This window comes from Microcebus murinus, chromosome 15 (genome assembly GCF_040939455.1).
Source record: "Microcebus murinus isolate Inina chromosome 15, M.murinus_Inina_mat1.0, whole genome shotgun sequence".
Lineage (NCBI taxonomy): Eukaryota > Metazoa > Chordata > Mammalia > Primates > Cheirogaleidae > Microcebus > Microcebus murinus.
In genome coordinates, this window is record NC_134118.1 from 29,634,630 (window position 1) to 29,651,180 (window position 16,551).

Consider the following 16,551-nt stretch of genomic DNA (forward strand, 5'->3'; position numbering starts at 1 on the left):
TTAGGGTATCTGGGACCGTATGAGGACATTGCCATTGGCACTGACCATGGCAAATTTATATGATGAATTGACTGCAACCATGAGATTCCTTTGATAGCATCTCAGGTGATGGATTTGAAAACAGAATAGAAGAGGAATAACATGCTGTGAGGTGACAGTGACTGGAAACCTGTTTGGTAAGACTTTGTGTGACCAGACACCTTCAGGGACTGTCTGAGTGACAGACATGGGGAAACTCAATTGCAAGAAACGCAGCCTGGCCTTGTGGGACCTGGAAATGTTCAAGCACCTGCTCTTTATCAGGCATCATGGTGTTTTAACCACGTTTCTCTCTAAATATCTGTTCTCTTGCTCTCTCTACCAAATAACTTCCATTGTAAGGCTCCTGAATTGGCACACCATAAACACTGACCACAACTCTCCATGTCCTTAGATATCTATGACCTAAAGTCAGCCACAAAATTTTCTGTGACTTTTAGCAAAAATTCTTTAGTAAGCTAAGTGTCTATTTCAAATTCCATCATCTGTGCAGAGCTCAAGTTCACCCAGTACACCACAGTCTGGTGCCTTGTGTCCTCAGCAAGCACTGAAGCAGCACCTCTAAAGAACTTAGAGTGAGCCAGAATGTCTTTATTTTTAACAATGTGGCAGATTTTGTGGTTGGGTAATGTATAGACTGGACATACATTCTGCTAGTACAAATGAAGGCAAGAATAAAAACATGAATTTTTATTGTCAATGTGATCTTCCCAGTATACATAAATGGAAAAATATAACCCAGCTTGAATAACACTAAATGTTTATTTTTAACATCATGGGAATATCAGCTAGAAATAAAAAGTGATAATAACTTTGGTTTTTTTCCATGCATGTGTTACAATATCTGTTGTCCCATAGGAAATATTTTATGTGATTCATAATGGGAAAATAATGCTTCCTAAAGTGTAAAGGACTGAAGGTTTCTATTTATTGAGAATCTACTGCATGTCTGATAATATACATGCATTTATTCTCATCCTTAAAGCAAGGTAGTACTTTTATCCTCTTCCTGCTGATGAGGAAATTGAACCTTGTAGAAGTGAAGGATTTTACATGAGGTCATATTCACACGAGATCTATTATCTTGCAAAACTTGGATCATGAAAGTAAGTCAGCCTGGAGTGAAAGCCCTTACATCAACCAAAGCAACAACTCTATGCACATGGATCATTTTAGAAATAAAAACAGTAATTAAAGTTGAACCTTTTTACAAACTTCATAATGAACTACATTGATTAGACATTCAGGAAGAGAAAATAATTTGGGAAAGAAAAAATCACTATAACTCTGCTCACCAAATCTGACAAATCCACACAATGCCATGCTGAGAGCCCACAGTATTCTAGTGGTATTAATTTCCTAGAATACGAAGTGATTTTGAGAGTAAGTTTTAACTGTCTTATTTCTCAGTCTACAATTTCCTATCCACATTCTGAGAAATATTAGACAAATTGCATGAGGCCTAGTAGTGTGCAGGATTTTATGCTATTAAGCAGGCATGAAAGTTGAGAGCCTCGTAAATATTAATCAAGACTAATGAACAGTGGGAGACTGCTGAATATCAATCTGTACTGTGGGAAATTTTGAATTAGAAACACCACTTCCTAACCAATAAATCAGTGGTGAGAAATTGAAGGCATTCTCACGCATCTGCTTATGTAGCTAGATCTCTAGTCCTGAAGGAGTATACAGTGCAGATGCGCAATGGATGTAATTTTATCACCCTGCACAGAGCTTCTGCATTTTTAACTGGACCATTTTTTTTAAAAACTTAATTACCTGCAAAAGAGACTAGATTGTGTCATAAAAAAAAATAAAAATAAAAAAAACCTTAGTATATTACATAGTATCAGAGTTAAAATAGTTCAGGAGTAAAGAGAACTGGTCTCATTCTCTCTCATTGGCATTCAAAAAATAAGCCCAAAGGGACTAGAGCAGAGGTCCTCAACCTTTTGGCACCACGGAAAAGTTTCATGGAAGACAATTTTCCACGGACCAGGGGTGGGGGAACATGGGGAATGGTTTGGGGATGATTCAAGCGGGTTACATTTATTGTGTATCCAAACCTCTCTGCTAATGATAATCTGTAGTTACAGCCGCTCCCCAGCCTAGCATCACCGCCTCAGCCCCACCTCAGATCATCAGGCATTAGATTCTCACAAGGAGAGCACAGCCTAGATTCCTCGTATTTGCAGTTTACAGTAGGGTTCACGAGCCTGTGAGAATCTAATGCTGCCACTGATCTGACAGGAGGTGGAGCTCAGGAGGTGGAGCTCAGGAAGTGATTGGAGAGATGGGGAGCAGGTGGAAATACAGATGAAGCTTCGCTGGCTCACCTGCTGCTCATCTCCCGCTGTGTGGCCTGGTTCCTAATAGTCCACAGACTGGTACTGGTCCACGCCTGGGGTTTGGGAACTATAGGACTAAAAGACTCAAGGTTAAAAGGAGACCTGAAATGCTAAAACTTGATTGACTTATTGCTTTTATTCAATGAGCCTATTACTTTTTTTTCTCTAAGCTCATGTGCAATTTATAACAGACAAAAAAAGATCTTCCATCCTAATTCATAATTTTATAAATAATACAAATAGATCTACGTAATTCCATATTCTTAATGGTTGTCCATTAATGAAAAAAATTTTGTTTATACTACATGGAGTTAATATTTATTAATACAAATCTGAGAGTGGATAGTGACATTTATGATTTTATGATTTTTTTCGATGCTGAGACACAAAAATATGGAATTTATTTGACACAGGTTTCTTTTTTTTTAACATTATTCTTTAGTATTCAGATAGGATTTCAAGCCTATGCTATTTTTCTGCACCAGGCATTATTTTTTTAATTTTTAATTTTAAATAATTATGGGTACATAATAGTTGCCATATATGGTACATGTGATATTTTGATGCAGGAATACAATGTGTAATAATCAAACTAGAGTAATTGGAGTGTCTATCAACTCAAACACTTATCATTTCTCTGACTTAAGAACATTGCAATTTGACTTTTTTAGTTATCTTAAAGAATAACAACTTATTGCTGACTATAGTCACTTTGTTGTGCTATCAAATATTGTTCGTTTTATCAAACTATGTTTTTGTACCTGTTAACAACAACACTTTATGCCCTGCTCCTGGTACCTATTCCAGCCTCTGTTAACCATCATTGTACTCTCTGTCTCTTTAAGAGTAATTATTCTATTATTTAGCTCTTACATGAGTGAGAACATGAGAACTTTGTCTGTCTGTGCTTGGCTTATTTCACTTAACATAACGTTCTCCAGTTCTATCCATTTGGTTGAAAATGATAAGATTTCATTTTTGTGGTTGAATAATATTCCATTATGTATATGTTCCACATCCTTAATATTTCAATGAAAATATTTAGAACCGATTGTTAACAATGTGAATATTTCCTCATATTTCCGAATTTATTACTTTATACCATTTCAAATATATGAAACAAGTAGTAGTTATGAAGTTAGGTAATGGTACAGCAAAATGCTATAATTAAGCATTAACCACTAATAGTTTTTAAATTTTCTATCACTCAAAATTTCTAGACTCATTGAAGTCAGGGAATTATACTGGTCTCCAAAATATTCTCACTGCCTTGTAATTGGTAGTTGTATAATAGGTATTTAAGAAAGCTTTTTAAAGGAGAATCTATACATTGCAGTTTTTCTTTCATACAGATGAATTTGTACTCTCTTCAATGACAACAAATAGTCTCCTTGCAAATGTTCAAATATAGCTAAAATTATAATATGGTTTCCCAACTATAAGTAATGTTATAAAAATGGGAGCAGTTATAATTTTATGTCTATTTTAGTAAATATCTGTGTTTAGGCACTTCTTGCATTCCACAATTACAACACAAAACTGATTTTTGAGAACATGGATCTTAGTTATTTTATGATATAAATATATAAGTTTATTCATATTTTTGAGCTTGCTAAATTTTTACATTTGAAATTTTAAGGAGATAATACTCTGAATGCACCATATTTTCCATTATGTGTAGAAGAGATTGTGTTTTACATAAATAAAACTATGTGTGATAATTAGCAAACAGAAAATTAGTTACATAGATGACAATAACATAATTGGCTATCTTTAGAGTTTTTGTTTGAGTTGTTTTGCTTTATTTTTATACTCACTATAAGGTTATCTTATTTTTTCATTTAGGAACACAGTCAATGGAACAACATTTCTTTGATCCTTATTCTTATGAGCTTTCGGAACTATTGGGGGTGATTTCATCAATATTATTATTGTACACCAAAACAGAAATCTTACACAATTCTGTTGGCTAATATCCACTTTGGATGTAATTTTGTTTAATATTAATAGTTTCTATCCCATTGTCTCTTATTTAACTTATTTTTGATAGGAAGCTGCTTGTTATAGATCAAAGTTTCAAAATATATTTATATTTGGCACAGATATTTCTTATTATTTTCAGTCAATATTTAGAACAAAAACTTTGAAAAACTCTGAATTAATTAAAGAGGCCAATAGAAAACAAAAAAAATTCAAAATTAACTTAATGGAAAAGCACAATAAATCTCAAAAGTTCTTCATTGTTCAATATAGGATAACCACTGCAAAGTAGATATATCATTAGAAACAATAACAACATAAATATGGCAAGGCTGAGATATGTAAATTGTATTTAAAATTTGTAATAAATGTTAAAATCATAAAGGTAATCAAGGTTATCCTAAAATTTAATAAATTATGTGAGTGAAATAAATGTATATTCACGCCTTTTAATTCTTGCCGGATTTAATAACAGCTAACCAAGCTTATTTAATATCAGAAGGTTTAGAGACACACAAAATAATATTTACTTTTTTCCCCTCTATGTGAAAAGAAAAATGTGTTGCTCCAATTATGTAGATTTATTGCCTTTAATTATTTTTCTTTCTTCAGCATGAGTTATAATTATTTGGATGTAATGAAAGATTGACCTAGAGAAAGGAGGAGGTTGGCACAACCTAAAGATTAATTCTAACACTATAGTGACACATAGTGTAGCATAGCCTAACGATTAATGCCTGGGTTTGCGATGGAGCTTTTGCACCATAACGCATTTTCTTGTGGTAAAACCTCTAGAGTTTCTTATCTAACTTTGGTTTTCATCTTTTTAGGTTTGGATTTATTCTTCACAAAGATGAAGCTGCACTACAAAAAATTGATCTTGAAACCATGTCATACATCAAGACAATTAACTTGATGGACTATAAGTGCGTTCCGCAATCGTTGGCATATACACACTTGGGAGGATACTACTTCATTGGCTGCAAACCTGACAGCACTGGAGCGACTCCACCACAGCTCATGGTGGACGGTGTCACCGACGCAGTCATCGGGTTCAATAGTGATGTGACAGGCACTCCATATGTCTCTCCAGATGGCCACTATCTTGTCAGCATTAACGATGTGAAAGGTCTTGTGAGGGTTCAGTACATTACCATCAGAGGAGAAATACAGGATGCTTTTGACATTCACACAAATCTGCACATATCTGACCTAGCGTTCCAGCCATCCTTTACTGAAGCCCACCAATACAACATCTACGGTAGTTCAAGCACACAAACTGATGTACTCTTTGTGGAGCTCTCCTCTGGGAAGGTCAAGATGATAAAGAGCCTTAAGGAACCACTCAAGGCAGAAGAATGGCCTTGGAACCGGAAGAACAGGCAAATCCAGGACAGTGGCTTGTTTGGTCAATACCTGATGACACCTTCAAAGGACTCTCTCTTTATACTAGACGGACGACTCAATAAGTTAAACTGTGAGATCACTGAAGTTGAGAAAGGAAATACAGTCATTTGGGTTGGAGATGCCTAGGAACCCTGTTACGTAATTATTGAATGAAGAGTTTTACAGTACATTGCACTTAATCCATTGTTTAAATTTACAGCTTAACTTTCAAAGTTTATATCCTAGTCAAACATAATTTACTTGGTTGGCCCAAATAAAATAGACTGTTTTTACCAAGACATACACAATTAACAATATTGGATGATTAGGAATAGTTAATAAGAAATTACAAAAATCACAAGAATCAAACATCTATTATGTTTTAAAACCAATACAATTGGATTTTAAATTCTTAAAAAAAAATAACTAAACTGCAGGGAATTTCAGATGATTTAAGCATATTTTCATTTTAAAGGTAGTTTATTTTTTCTTTGTCCTTTTGTTATGCTTAAACCAGAAATAAAAGGTGTTGTGCAACCTTAAAATATTTAATTCAAAATATTCTGTCCCGTCCACTGTTTATAATCTTTTGTGCCTTGAAGGGAATGTCACAGGAGGAAAAGGAAAGCTAAAAGCTGCATGCTGACCACCCTCATAACTATAAATCTCTTGTCATTAAAAAATGTTTAACATCTCTTACGCCAAATCCTGCCTTCAGTCATTTATTTAACCCTCAGTGGAATATCATTTGAAGGCATAAATTGGCCTTACGTTGTATACAGGTGACAAATTCTATCTGACGTTTTCTGTATTACCTGCAGCATGCTATAGAAAATGTAGAGGAAGGGAGGAAAAATAATTATGGTAAAAATGTTTGCAATGCATTATCTATTCATTTTGCTTTCAATCACTAGAGTGCATTATATTTTTAATGCAAGTCTGTCTGGGATGTTAACTGCTTACAAATGTTTACTTCATTATTAGCAGAATAGATTATTTCTTTTCAATTAGCCCAGTGTTGCATCATCAGGAACTTTCAGTTCTAAAAAAATAAAAAAGCATTACTGTATCTGCTTAAGGTAAACCTCATATAGGGAAATGAACACCTAGGAGAAAAAAACTGGCAAGAGAACTGATAAAATATCATGTGGCTTACAAAAATTAGTAATAGAAGTTGAAAAGAAAGGGTAGCCCCACAGTAGTGAGTAAAGATGTACTTCTCCATTGTTTTGCCATTTAAATAAAACCCATTGGAAAATTTCATTCCTAAGAATTTTCCTAATGACCTCTTCTATTGAACTCCTACATAATCCTAAAATCACCTTCTCACTAACTGTGTGCTGTAGTTTGAAACCTAACTAATCCTCTTATTTGAGGCACTGCAGAGAAATAAAAATTATTGCTTCTTTTTTTTTTTTAAGAGGAAAATAGAAGGCCAGTAGAAGTAGGTTAAAACTAGAAAGTTGGTTTGTTGAAATGAGCAGATAATTATCCAGGCATAAAGTAATAGCTTACATGTTTTGAGAATTTTTTTACTTATTTTTGTTTTTATTGTTGCTAGAAATGCTAATGGGCTGTTGAAATGACCTCCATTTACTGAAGGGAATCCAATAAGGTCTTTTTTAAATACAAATTTTACTCAAGTTTAAATTGTGTAAAACTGCTTAGAAACCTGAAATTTTATAGTGTGTAATATCTTATGTGTATATAGCATCCTGAGCTGTGTGATACAGTAGATTTCTTCTTAGCTTAAGGAAACATTATGCAAGATAGATTTAATAAAAAACAAAAAATCAGTTTATGTTTCTACTTACTGAATCTGCTTTACTTTTTAACAATTTTCTCACTTGTGAACATGAACCATATAAAATGTCTGTGACTTAATGATTTAATGTAAGTCTGTCGCATACCTCCTACTTTGGTAGCTTACACCATGTGGATGCTCTGTCTGTAGACACTGCTTGATAAAAGGAGAATAAACCTCTTACATTTTAACCCTTGAGAGTTCAGTCAATGATTTAACGTGCATACCATTCTTTCTACTCCTCCCAATGCTTCACACGTAATCCGGTGCCCGCATTATTTATTTTGAAAGTAATTGGATGAAATGGAGATAGAAGGGAAGTAAAGTGAGATGGATCAAGGAAAGGAAATTTACTGTGCCTTTTTATACCAAATCTAAATTGCCACATCGTGTCATCATTTAATGTTTACAAGGCATATATCCTTTCCATGATGTTCCTCGTTTTATAATCCCTTACTGTAAATTAAAGGAAAGAAAGTTAGAATGGAATATCAAAAGTACACTCAAAAGAATAAACTTTTCTTTCCACATCCCTACACTATTCAGCACACAAATATTAAACCAGTTAAAAAGCATTTTAATTGTTAAAATGATGACATTTGTGAGCTTAGAAAAAGCAGGTGCAATATTTATGTTACAATTATTTCTGAAGTAGATAGTTCTTTCTTCAAAGATAGGGTAAGATTGGGGCCGGGCGCGGTGGCTCACGCCTGTAATCCTAGCTCTCTGGGAGGCCAAGGCGGGCGGATTGCTCAAGGTCAGGAGTTCAAAACCAGCCTGAGCAAGAGCGAGACCCCGTCTCTACTATAAATGGAAAGAAATTAATTGGCCAACTAATATATATAGAAAACACGAGCCGGGCATGGTGGCGAATGCTCGTAGTCCCAGCTACTTGGGAGGCTGAGGCAGGAGGATTGCTTGAGCCAGGAGTTTGAGGTTGCTGTGAGCTAGGCTGACGCCACGGCACTCACTCTAGCCTGGGCAACAAAGCGAGACTCTGTCTCAAAAAAAAAAAAAAAAAAAAAAAAGATAGGGTAAGATATAGCATACCAGGCGTCAGCATGATGCTACACATACTTGATTAAAGTCTATTGCAAGTAGTCATCTCATCAATAACGTGGGTATGTGTAAAAAGGGAAACTGAAGAAAAACTAGCATAAAATGATGACTAAACTCACTTTTTAAAAAAGCTGTAACATCAAGTATAGATTTTTGATAGGATGAAGAAAAAAGTGAAGTGATATCAATGAGGGGCATGACATGAGTAAAAGTGTAAAAACAGAAATGAGAATAAATGTGGGGAGATCACTGCGCAAAACTGAACAGAGCAAATGATTTCTGGAGAAAAGTTGACATAGATAAGACAAGAAGGTAGGTTATGATCAGTTTTTGAGTGAAAGAAGCAAAGATTGAAACAAATTTTAAAAAGTTGAACTTAATTCAGATAATAGAGACATAACGATAATCTTTAAAAGGATAAATGATAGCAAAAATAGTACTTAAATTGTTTTTTTTATTTTTAATGGGATGAAAATTTAACTGAAGTAAAAGGAAATAAGAGGAAAAGGTATCAGATGGTATCAGGTAGCTACTGCAAAAATGTCAGTTTATAGTTCTTAATACATGATAATTGTATTGAAAGTATATATTGAAAAATAAGACTTGTTAAGGGATACTACCAAAATGGTAACAGAATAACTGTGGATCATAAAAGAAACAAAAATGATGGGAGTCAAATATGTCATCTCTGAAACAAGAAAGCCATGAAGGAGAGCCTGATTCAGGTGAGACAATGAGGATTTTGAAAAAAGGTAAATTAAATGGCAGTATAGAGCAAGGGATTTACTACCAGAGAAAAGTCATCGTGTACAGCAATTCAATGTAGTTTTTAGGAGTCATTCAACCTTCTGTTTAATTATATCTATGTCAAGTTGAATCACTTTTTAAAAACTTGCAAAAGGACTTTATCACCTTTCCAATTCCCATTCAAAAGTTCTTCATAGAGTTTTCTTTTATAAAATAAATTAAATTGATTGAATTTTACATTTTCTAGTTAAGATTTTACAAGATAAAACAATATATTAGTCATATCTGACAATTTATATATATTTTTAAAATGAGAAAAAAGTTTAAGAACAATATCGCTATTCATGGAAAACAATAAAATAAGAAGAAAATGTAAAACCCAATATTACAACCTTAAGAGCTCATTTAGCATGTTCCTTTACGGGGAAAGACCAAAAAAAAAGTACCTACCAAAAGTCTATTTTCACTTTTCTTCCACTCATGCTTTAATGTTATTTACCTCTCCTGAGAAATTTCATAGGAAGAAATATGTTCTGAAAGTCATGTTATAGAAATTCTCAGCTGCTTTCTTAAGTCATGGTAAATTTCCCCAATTTTCTAGAAGACTAAGTCTTAATCATATGAGCATAATGTTTTGTTTGTCTGCATTTAATAAATTGCATAGTACTGCTGGTGAATGAAAAAACACTTAGCTTTTCAGTATTATTCAGCAGGAAAATGAAGCTGTCTCTCTGGTATCTAATGGTTACTGCACAGCTGCTGTCCAATAATTTACAGCTATAGTTGGTGAAGTGGAAAAGTTTTTAACAATTGTTTGCTTATACTAGACTTCAGTAATGATAAAGTTCTCAATATTTTGGGACCTGTGTTCAAGTTCATAATTAAGTTTTGTATGTAATATAATTTGGTTGAAATTGAGAAAGAACATACTAAAATACCAAACATATTCTTTTTTGATGTTTGGTAAACGTTTTGAAAGACTATCCTAAAATACACATTTTTCTACTTTTTAAAAGAAGAATCAAAATCACCTTAGCATCAAAAGAATACATTGGTATTTTAATTGAAAAAAATGTCCACATTATTCATGTGTATAAATTATTTTTGCCTTTCCATGAAAAAGTACAATTTTATTTTATAATTGGATCTATAAACTTGCTCAAAGTTACAAAGTCCAAGTGAAAGTCTCATGATGGTCAAGGTAGACACATAAAACTATATAGCTCTTAAGAATGGTTAAACACTAAATTACTCTACTATGCCTCTGCTCACCTATTTTTAAATCCATTTTGCTCTTACTTCAGTTTCTGTCCTTTGTTCACAACTATTAGCAAAAATTAGCAAAACAGTCAACGTTTGATCTTGTGAATAAAGTATAACTCATTACTGTCTCTAGATCAGTAAACATCATTTTGAAACATTAATTGTCCTCTAGGGTTATAATTGTTATAAGTTGAGCAAAAGTTAATAAATCAATTAAATTAAGGATACTAACACATAGCATGTTAATTTTATATTATTTTAAAATGTTGATTGCTGATAGAAGTAGCACATCATTTTATTTTGTCTATTTTTACATAAAACTGCCATAGGCCATGCAGTTTTTCATTTTACAACAATTGAATGCCTCTCTGGGGTTTTGTGTGTGCTTGTGTGTTTCAATTTGAACATATACAAAAATGGAAACATATTAGAAATATTGGATAATTGTTTTAACATTCAACCATATCCCATTAGTATTTTTGAATGCTTATTAAATCTATAACCATGATATTGATTTACATAAAGTATATTAAAATATAAGATTCTATGTAAGTTTGCAGAATGATTCTATGCCACAGAATCTAACATCTCCTGTAGTGTTCAAATATGTAAAAATATAAACTACAGAGATATAAGCAGAAATTAAAGAAACACAATAGTAGTGGGTCTTCACTCTATTAGAATAAGTAAATTAAGGATGTATAATATTTACAGAATAAGAACAATGAAATATTAAACTTTAATAAATAAATACATAAACACATGCATATGTATGTATATATATTAATATATATTAAAATCACTTCCCTGATATATTTTCACAATTAATAATGCATATTTTAAGTCAATTACAAACACAAATTTAATAAAGGAAAATAATATAAAAACATTCTCAATTCACTCTATTAGGCTGAGAAATACAAATTTCAATCACTTAAATAATATATATGTAAACAAATAAATAAGCATATACATTTAAACAAATATTCACACATAGCACTTTAAAGAAGAAATTTAATTGAGATATACACAGCCTGCAGATTTTCTACATAATAATGAAAATGAAAATGAAAACAATATTCTGCAAAAATCATACGGAGATACTTACATTGTTTAGAAAGTAGCAAGCTGCAAAGAAAGTCACCTCCCTCTGGTAAAGAGAAAAAGCTGGACAGGGTGGAGAACCTGCCACCCTGGGGCCACATCTGGCTTTCTAGATCCTTGAGTGCAGCCTTTTGACTGAATCCAAATTTTACAGAACAAATCCTTTCAATAAAGAGATTTGTTCTGTGAAGTATGGACTGGAGACACACTTGAGGATCTGGAGGGCCACTGTGGCCTTGAGGCTGCAGGTTTAATCAATTCGCATTAAATGCATTATTGCTGTAGTTGGATTTATACCTTTCATGATATTTTTATAAGTATCATGTGTTTCCTGTTCCTCTGTTCTTCATTTTCTGCTTCCTTTTGAATTCAGTGAATATTTTCTAGGGTAACATTTCAATTTCTTTAATGACATTTTCATTTTTTAAAGATTGTTTTTGTAGTTGTTTCTCTAAGGTTTACCATATAAATCTTTATTTATTAGAATCAACATCAGATTTATACCAACTTAATTCTAAGGAGATACATAAATGTTACTACTATATAGCTCTCACTGCTTGTCCCACATTTTGTGCTAATTTTGTTATACATGTAGTCTAAAAATGTAAGATAATAATGATTACTTTATATAATTTTATGTCTTCTAAAAAACCAGGAAAACGTGAGAATAAGTATATATTTATGTGGTTATGAAAACATTCTTATTTACCAATTCTGGCAAATAAATTATATTTACCATTTCTCTTCATAGTTTCTGGTAGATTTAAGGGTAGCATTTCCTCAATTCAATACAGGTTTACTCCTGCTCACCTCTTTTGCACTTTTATTGTCAAATACATGTGTAAACTACATGTGATAGGTCCAAAAAATAAAATATACATGCTTTTGAAACAAATTATTTTTATATCAGTTAAAAAGGAGAAAAAAAAGCTAAGCATTTAAATTTTTTAATTACACAATTATAATTATTGATGCTGTGTGTGTGTGTGTATGTGTGTGTGATGGGGAGAAGTGTGTGTGTGTGTGTGTGTGTGTGTGTGTGTGTGTGCGTGTGTATATTTAAATTATTTTCTGTGTTCATTGGCTTTCAGCCTGAAGAAATTTGTTTAATATTCTTGCAAGGTAGATCTGCTATCAAAACATTCTCTCAATTTTTGTTTATCTGGCAATATCTTTATTTCATCTTCATTTTGAAAGATGATTTTATGAGATATTAGATTATTGATTGATTTTTTTTTTCTTTTACCAATTTGAACTGGTCATCCTATTACCTTCTAGTCTTTATTGATTTTGATGATAATATGCTGTAATTCTTACCAGGATTACCATAAATATGACAAGTTATACTCTTGCTGTTTACAAGATCATATATTTGTCTTTGTCTTTCAATATTTTTACTATGATATGTCTGGGTTTTGATTTCTTCTTATTTATGCAACTTGTGGGTCATTGAGCTTTTTCAATGTGTTTAAATTGTTGATTTTCCTCAAGCTCGGGAAGTGGTCATCCATGATCATTTTAAATAATTTTTCTGTTCTTTTCTCTATCACTTCTCCCTCTTCTATGCTAATTATATATATGTTGGTATAATTAGTAGTGGCCCACATTTCCCTTAAGTTTAGTGCATTTTTAAAATTCTTCTCTCTTTCCTTTGGATTGTATATTCTCTATCCATCGATCTTCAAGTCTGTAGATTCCATCTTCTGTCATTTCAAACCTACTGTTGAACCACTCTAGTGAATTTTTGTTTTCCTTTGTTGTAATTTTAACTCCAAAATTTTGATCCGTTTCTTTATATAATTCTGCCTTTTTATTGATAGTCTCTTTTTCATAAGACCTTGCCATTATGCCTTGCTTTAGTCTTTAAGCAGTTTCAAATTAGTTCCTTGATCACATTTAAAATGGCCACTTTGAAGTCTTTGCCTATTAAATGTGACAACTGGACTCTCTAATTGGCAGTTTCTGGTATGTGAGGTTTTTCCCCCTTTTGTATGGGACATACTTTCTTGTTTCTTTGCATGTACCATATTATTTGTTAAAAACAGGACATTTTGTATAAGACACTGGAGCAACTCTGGATATTCTCTCTCCTTAGTCTTCTTGCTAATTGCTTCCTTGTTTAATTGTTCAATGACTTACCTGGACTATTGTGGTGAAATAGACATCCCCCACATTGTGAAACCTTTGATGTCACTTGTCAGAGAGCACAGCACCAAGCATGTATTCAATAATCCTGGATGACATTGTCTTTGGCAGGGCTTTCTTTGACTATTAGTTTACCTGATCTTCCTATTAAGCTGCCTCTCTCTGTTGGCATTACTTCCAGCTGTTAGGCTGCACTAATAGCTGACTGAATTTGCTATTGTTATGAAGAATGTCCTCAGAGACAAGTTGCTCCACAGACATGTCTGTTCCAATTAAATCCATACTCCAATGCAGGGATTGTTTGGAAGTCTGCCTTGAAGGTTGGTTGTGACCTTGTTTTTCTTTGCTATCTCTTTTCCTAGTTATCTCTGGTAAATTAGCTGATCTAAGATTTAGCTTAGTGCCTATATAGAACTACTAGCTACTTCTGAATTGATTATTGCCCAAATCTCTGCTGTTTTTAATGGATCACTTAGGCTTGAATTTCTTTACACTCTGTTCCAAGTAAAATAGAGGTTTTATAAAAATAGGTAAAAATAGGTAGGTTTTGTGACCTACCTCTCCCTCTGTGATTGTCATCTGCAATGTGCCTGAGCCATAGCTCTGGAGTTGCTGATGGAGATATTTGCCTTCTACACTTGAAGTGACATTCCAGATTTATGAGCAGGTCAGCAGGTAGGAAGCAGTAGTCTCTGTTCTTCCAGCCTTGCTTCTCTGATCTTGAAACCTTCTTAAAATTGTCTATGTAGAACTACAGGATGTACCTTTCATTAGTTCTCCAATCACCTGATCACACCCTTCCCCAGCTTCTTCACTCATTCCTCTCCAGTCACATAGCTTCCTTTCTCCTCTTCTGAAAGACCACATATACTCCTGACTTTGGCCTTTATACTTGCTGTTTCTTCCACCTTGAACACACATTCCTCAGATATCTTCATGAATGGGCTCTTTACTTTCTTCAAGCCTGCTTACCAGTGATAATTACTGATTATTCCATTAAAACTAGAAATCACAATCCATAATATCCAAAATATGTCTATCCAGTGGTGCTGCTTATTTATTCCCATAATTTTATAGGTATCTAACATGTCATATGATTAATTTTGTTTATTACCTATATTACCTCATTCAACAATAAAAATAATAAAATTTAATGAGAAAATATTTTTGCCCGTTTTGTTTATACAACATCTCAAATAAGACTTGGCATGTAGGAGGGACACATTAAGCAGCCAGTGTACATATGTGAGATGATTAAATTGCTATTTTTTCTACTCTTGTGTGCTCTCTCTCTCTCTTGTCTGTATAGAGCATATATTTTAAATTTTTGAGAATCTCAGATCATTTTGGCAAAACTGTATGTCTTGAATATTATTAAACTGTGATAATTAGAAGTAGCAACATTCAGGCACAGGTGTTTTCTATTTAATATTCTCTAATTCTCTTATGTATTAGAGATAAAGACATGTAATGAGCATTTGAATAGATAATGTCTTTTTAAAACATTTACCATCTCAATTTAAATGCAATTGCTCATGTGAACATGTTTGTTATGTTAAAGATGAATCTCTTTGATATATTATTAAACTCTAAGTTAATATACATATCTTTTAGCTATTTATAGATGCAGCTTGTTTTTAATATACTATCCTTACCACAAGAAGCATGCTTATATGAAAAAGATAAAGAAGGTTTCATTTATGGTATCCTATAGCACTATCCATGTATCTGGGGATGATAATTTATATTTTTGTCTTGAAATTAATTCATTAAATAAAAAATATGCCATTTAATATTGAGAATAACTACAATTTTATTTAAAATTCTTTTAATTAAAATTTTTCTTCTTCCCAAAACATTTGACATGATATGTCTTGTTTTCTGAATTTTCTTACTTTCATTTATTATGCATAAAATTGTACAGTGTGTTACCCAACTGTAAGTGATCTCTCTTTCCATTACTAGCTCATTTAATATTAGTTAACTTATTTGGACTGGGAATCATTTCTACAAGAATTATACTGCTTTAAAGAAAATTATAATAGAAGTATAAATAAATGTATGTATTATGGTTATAATGCTGAGGTACATTATTTAGAAATTGTATTTTTTAATTCTGTCAAAAATTTGTAAATTAAATTTTGACTTTTAAAATATTTACCATTTTAAAATACTCCTAAGATTTTTGTTTATAAAACACGTTATTATATATTATTTTTATTTGTAAAAACCATATCCAGATGTGTTTATTAGTCTAAGTCTAGAGGAAATATACATAACACAGAAGATTATTGGAGAAGTGATATTACGGGAAGTGGGTAGAAAATCTCTATTCAATAAAGTATAAGAAAAAGTTACCCATCTACTTTAAGGTAAGGATATTTAATATTCAGAGCTTTGTAATACTATAAAATCTAAAATAAGCATTGTTGATAATGAAATAAATAGTAACTTAATAAATAAAAAGTACAGGTTACAATATAAGGTGCCCTGCTACTTGGTTCTTATTAAACATGCAATCCTAGTTGTATTGGAAGAACTGATAGCAAGTCCTCCTAAATTTGGAGTATTATCTTGTGTCAGAAAGATTTTTTAAAATAAAAGGTAGCTTCTTGTTTGTTTCTTGGTGCTAATAGAGACTAAACTCTTGATCATGTTGAACAAAGTCACCATTTG

At 32.5% G+C, this 16,551-nt stretch overlaps 1 protein-coding gene across 4 annotated transcripts in view; it reads left to right on the top strand.

Annotated features, from left to right (window-relative positions):
* FSTL5 (follistatin like 5) overlaps window positions 1-8,238 on the top strand; it is a 696,991-nt gene extending 688,753 nt beyond the window's left edge. For 2 of the 4 annotated variants that reach the window (XM_012735602.3, XM_012735603.3), the window contains exon 15: window positions 5,198-8,238. In XM_012735602.3, coding sequence (XP_012591056.1) covers window positions 5,198-5,900 — 703 coding nt within the window. In that variant the 3' untranslated portion in view covers window positions 5,901-8,238. The remainder of the gene's footprint in view (window positions 1-5,197) is intronic. The other 2 variants (XM_012735600.3, XM_012735601.3) reach the window with 1 other exon arrangement.
* The last annotated feature ends 8,313 nt before the right edge of the window (window positions 8,239-16,551 follow it).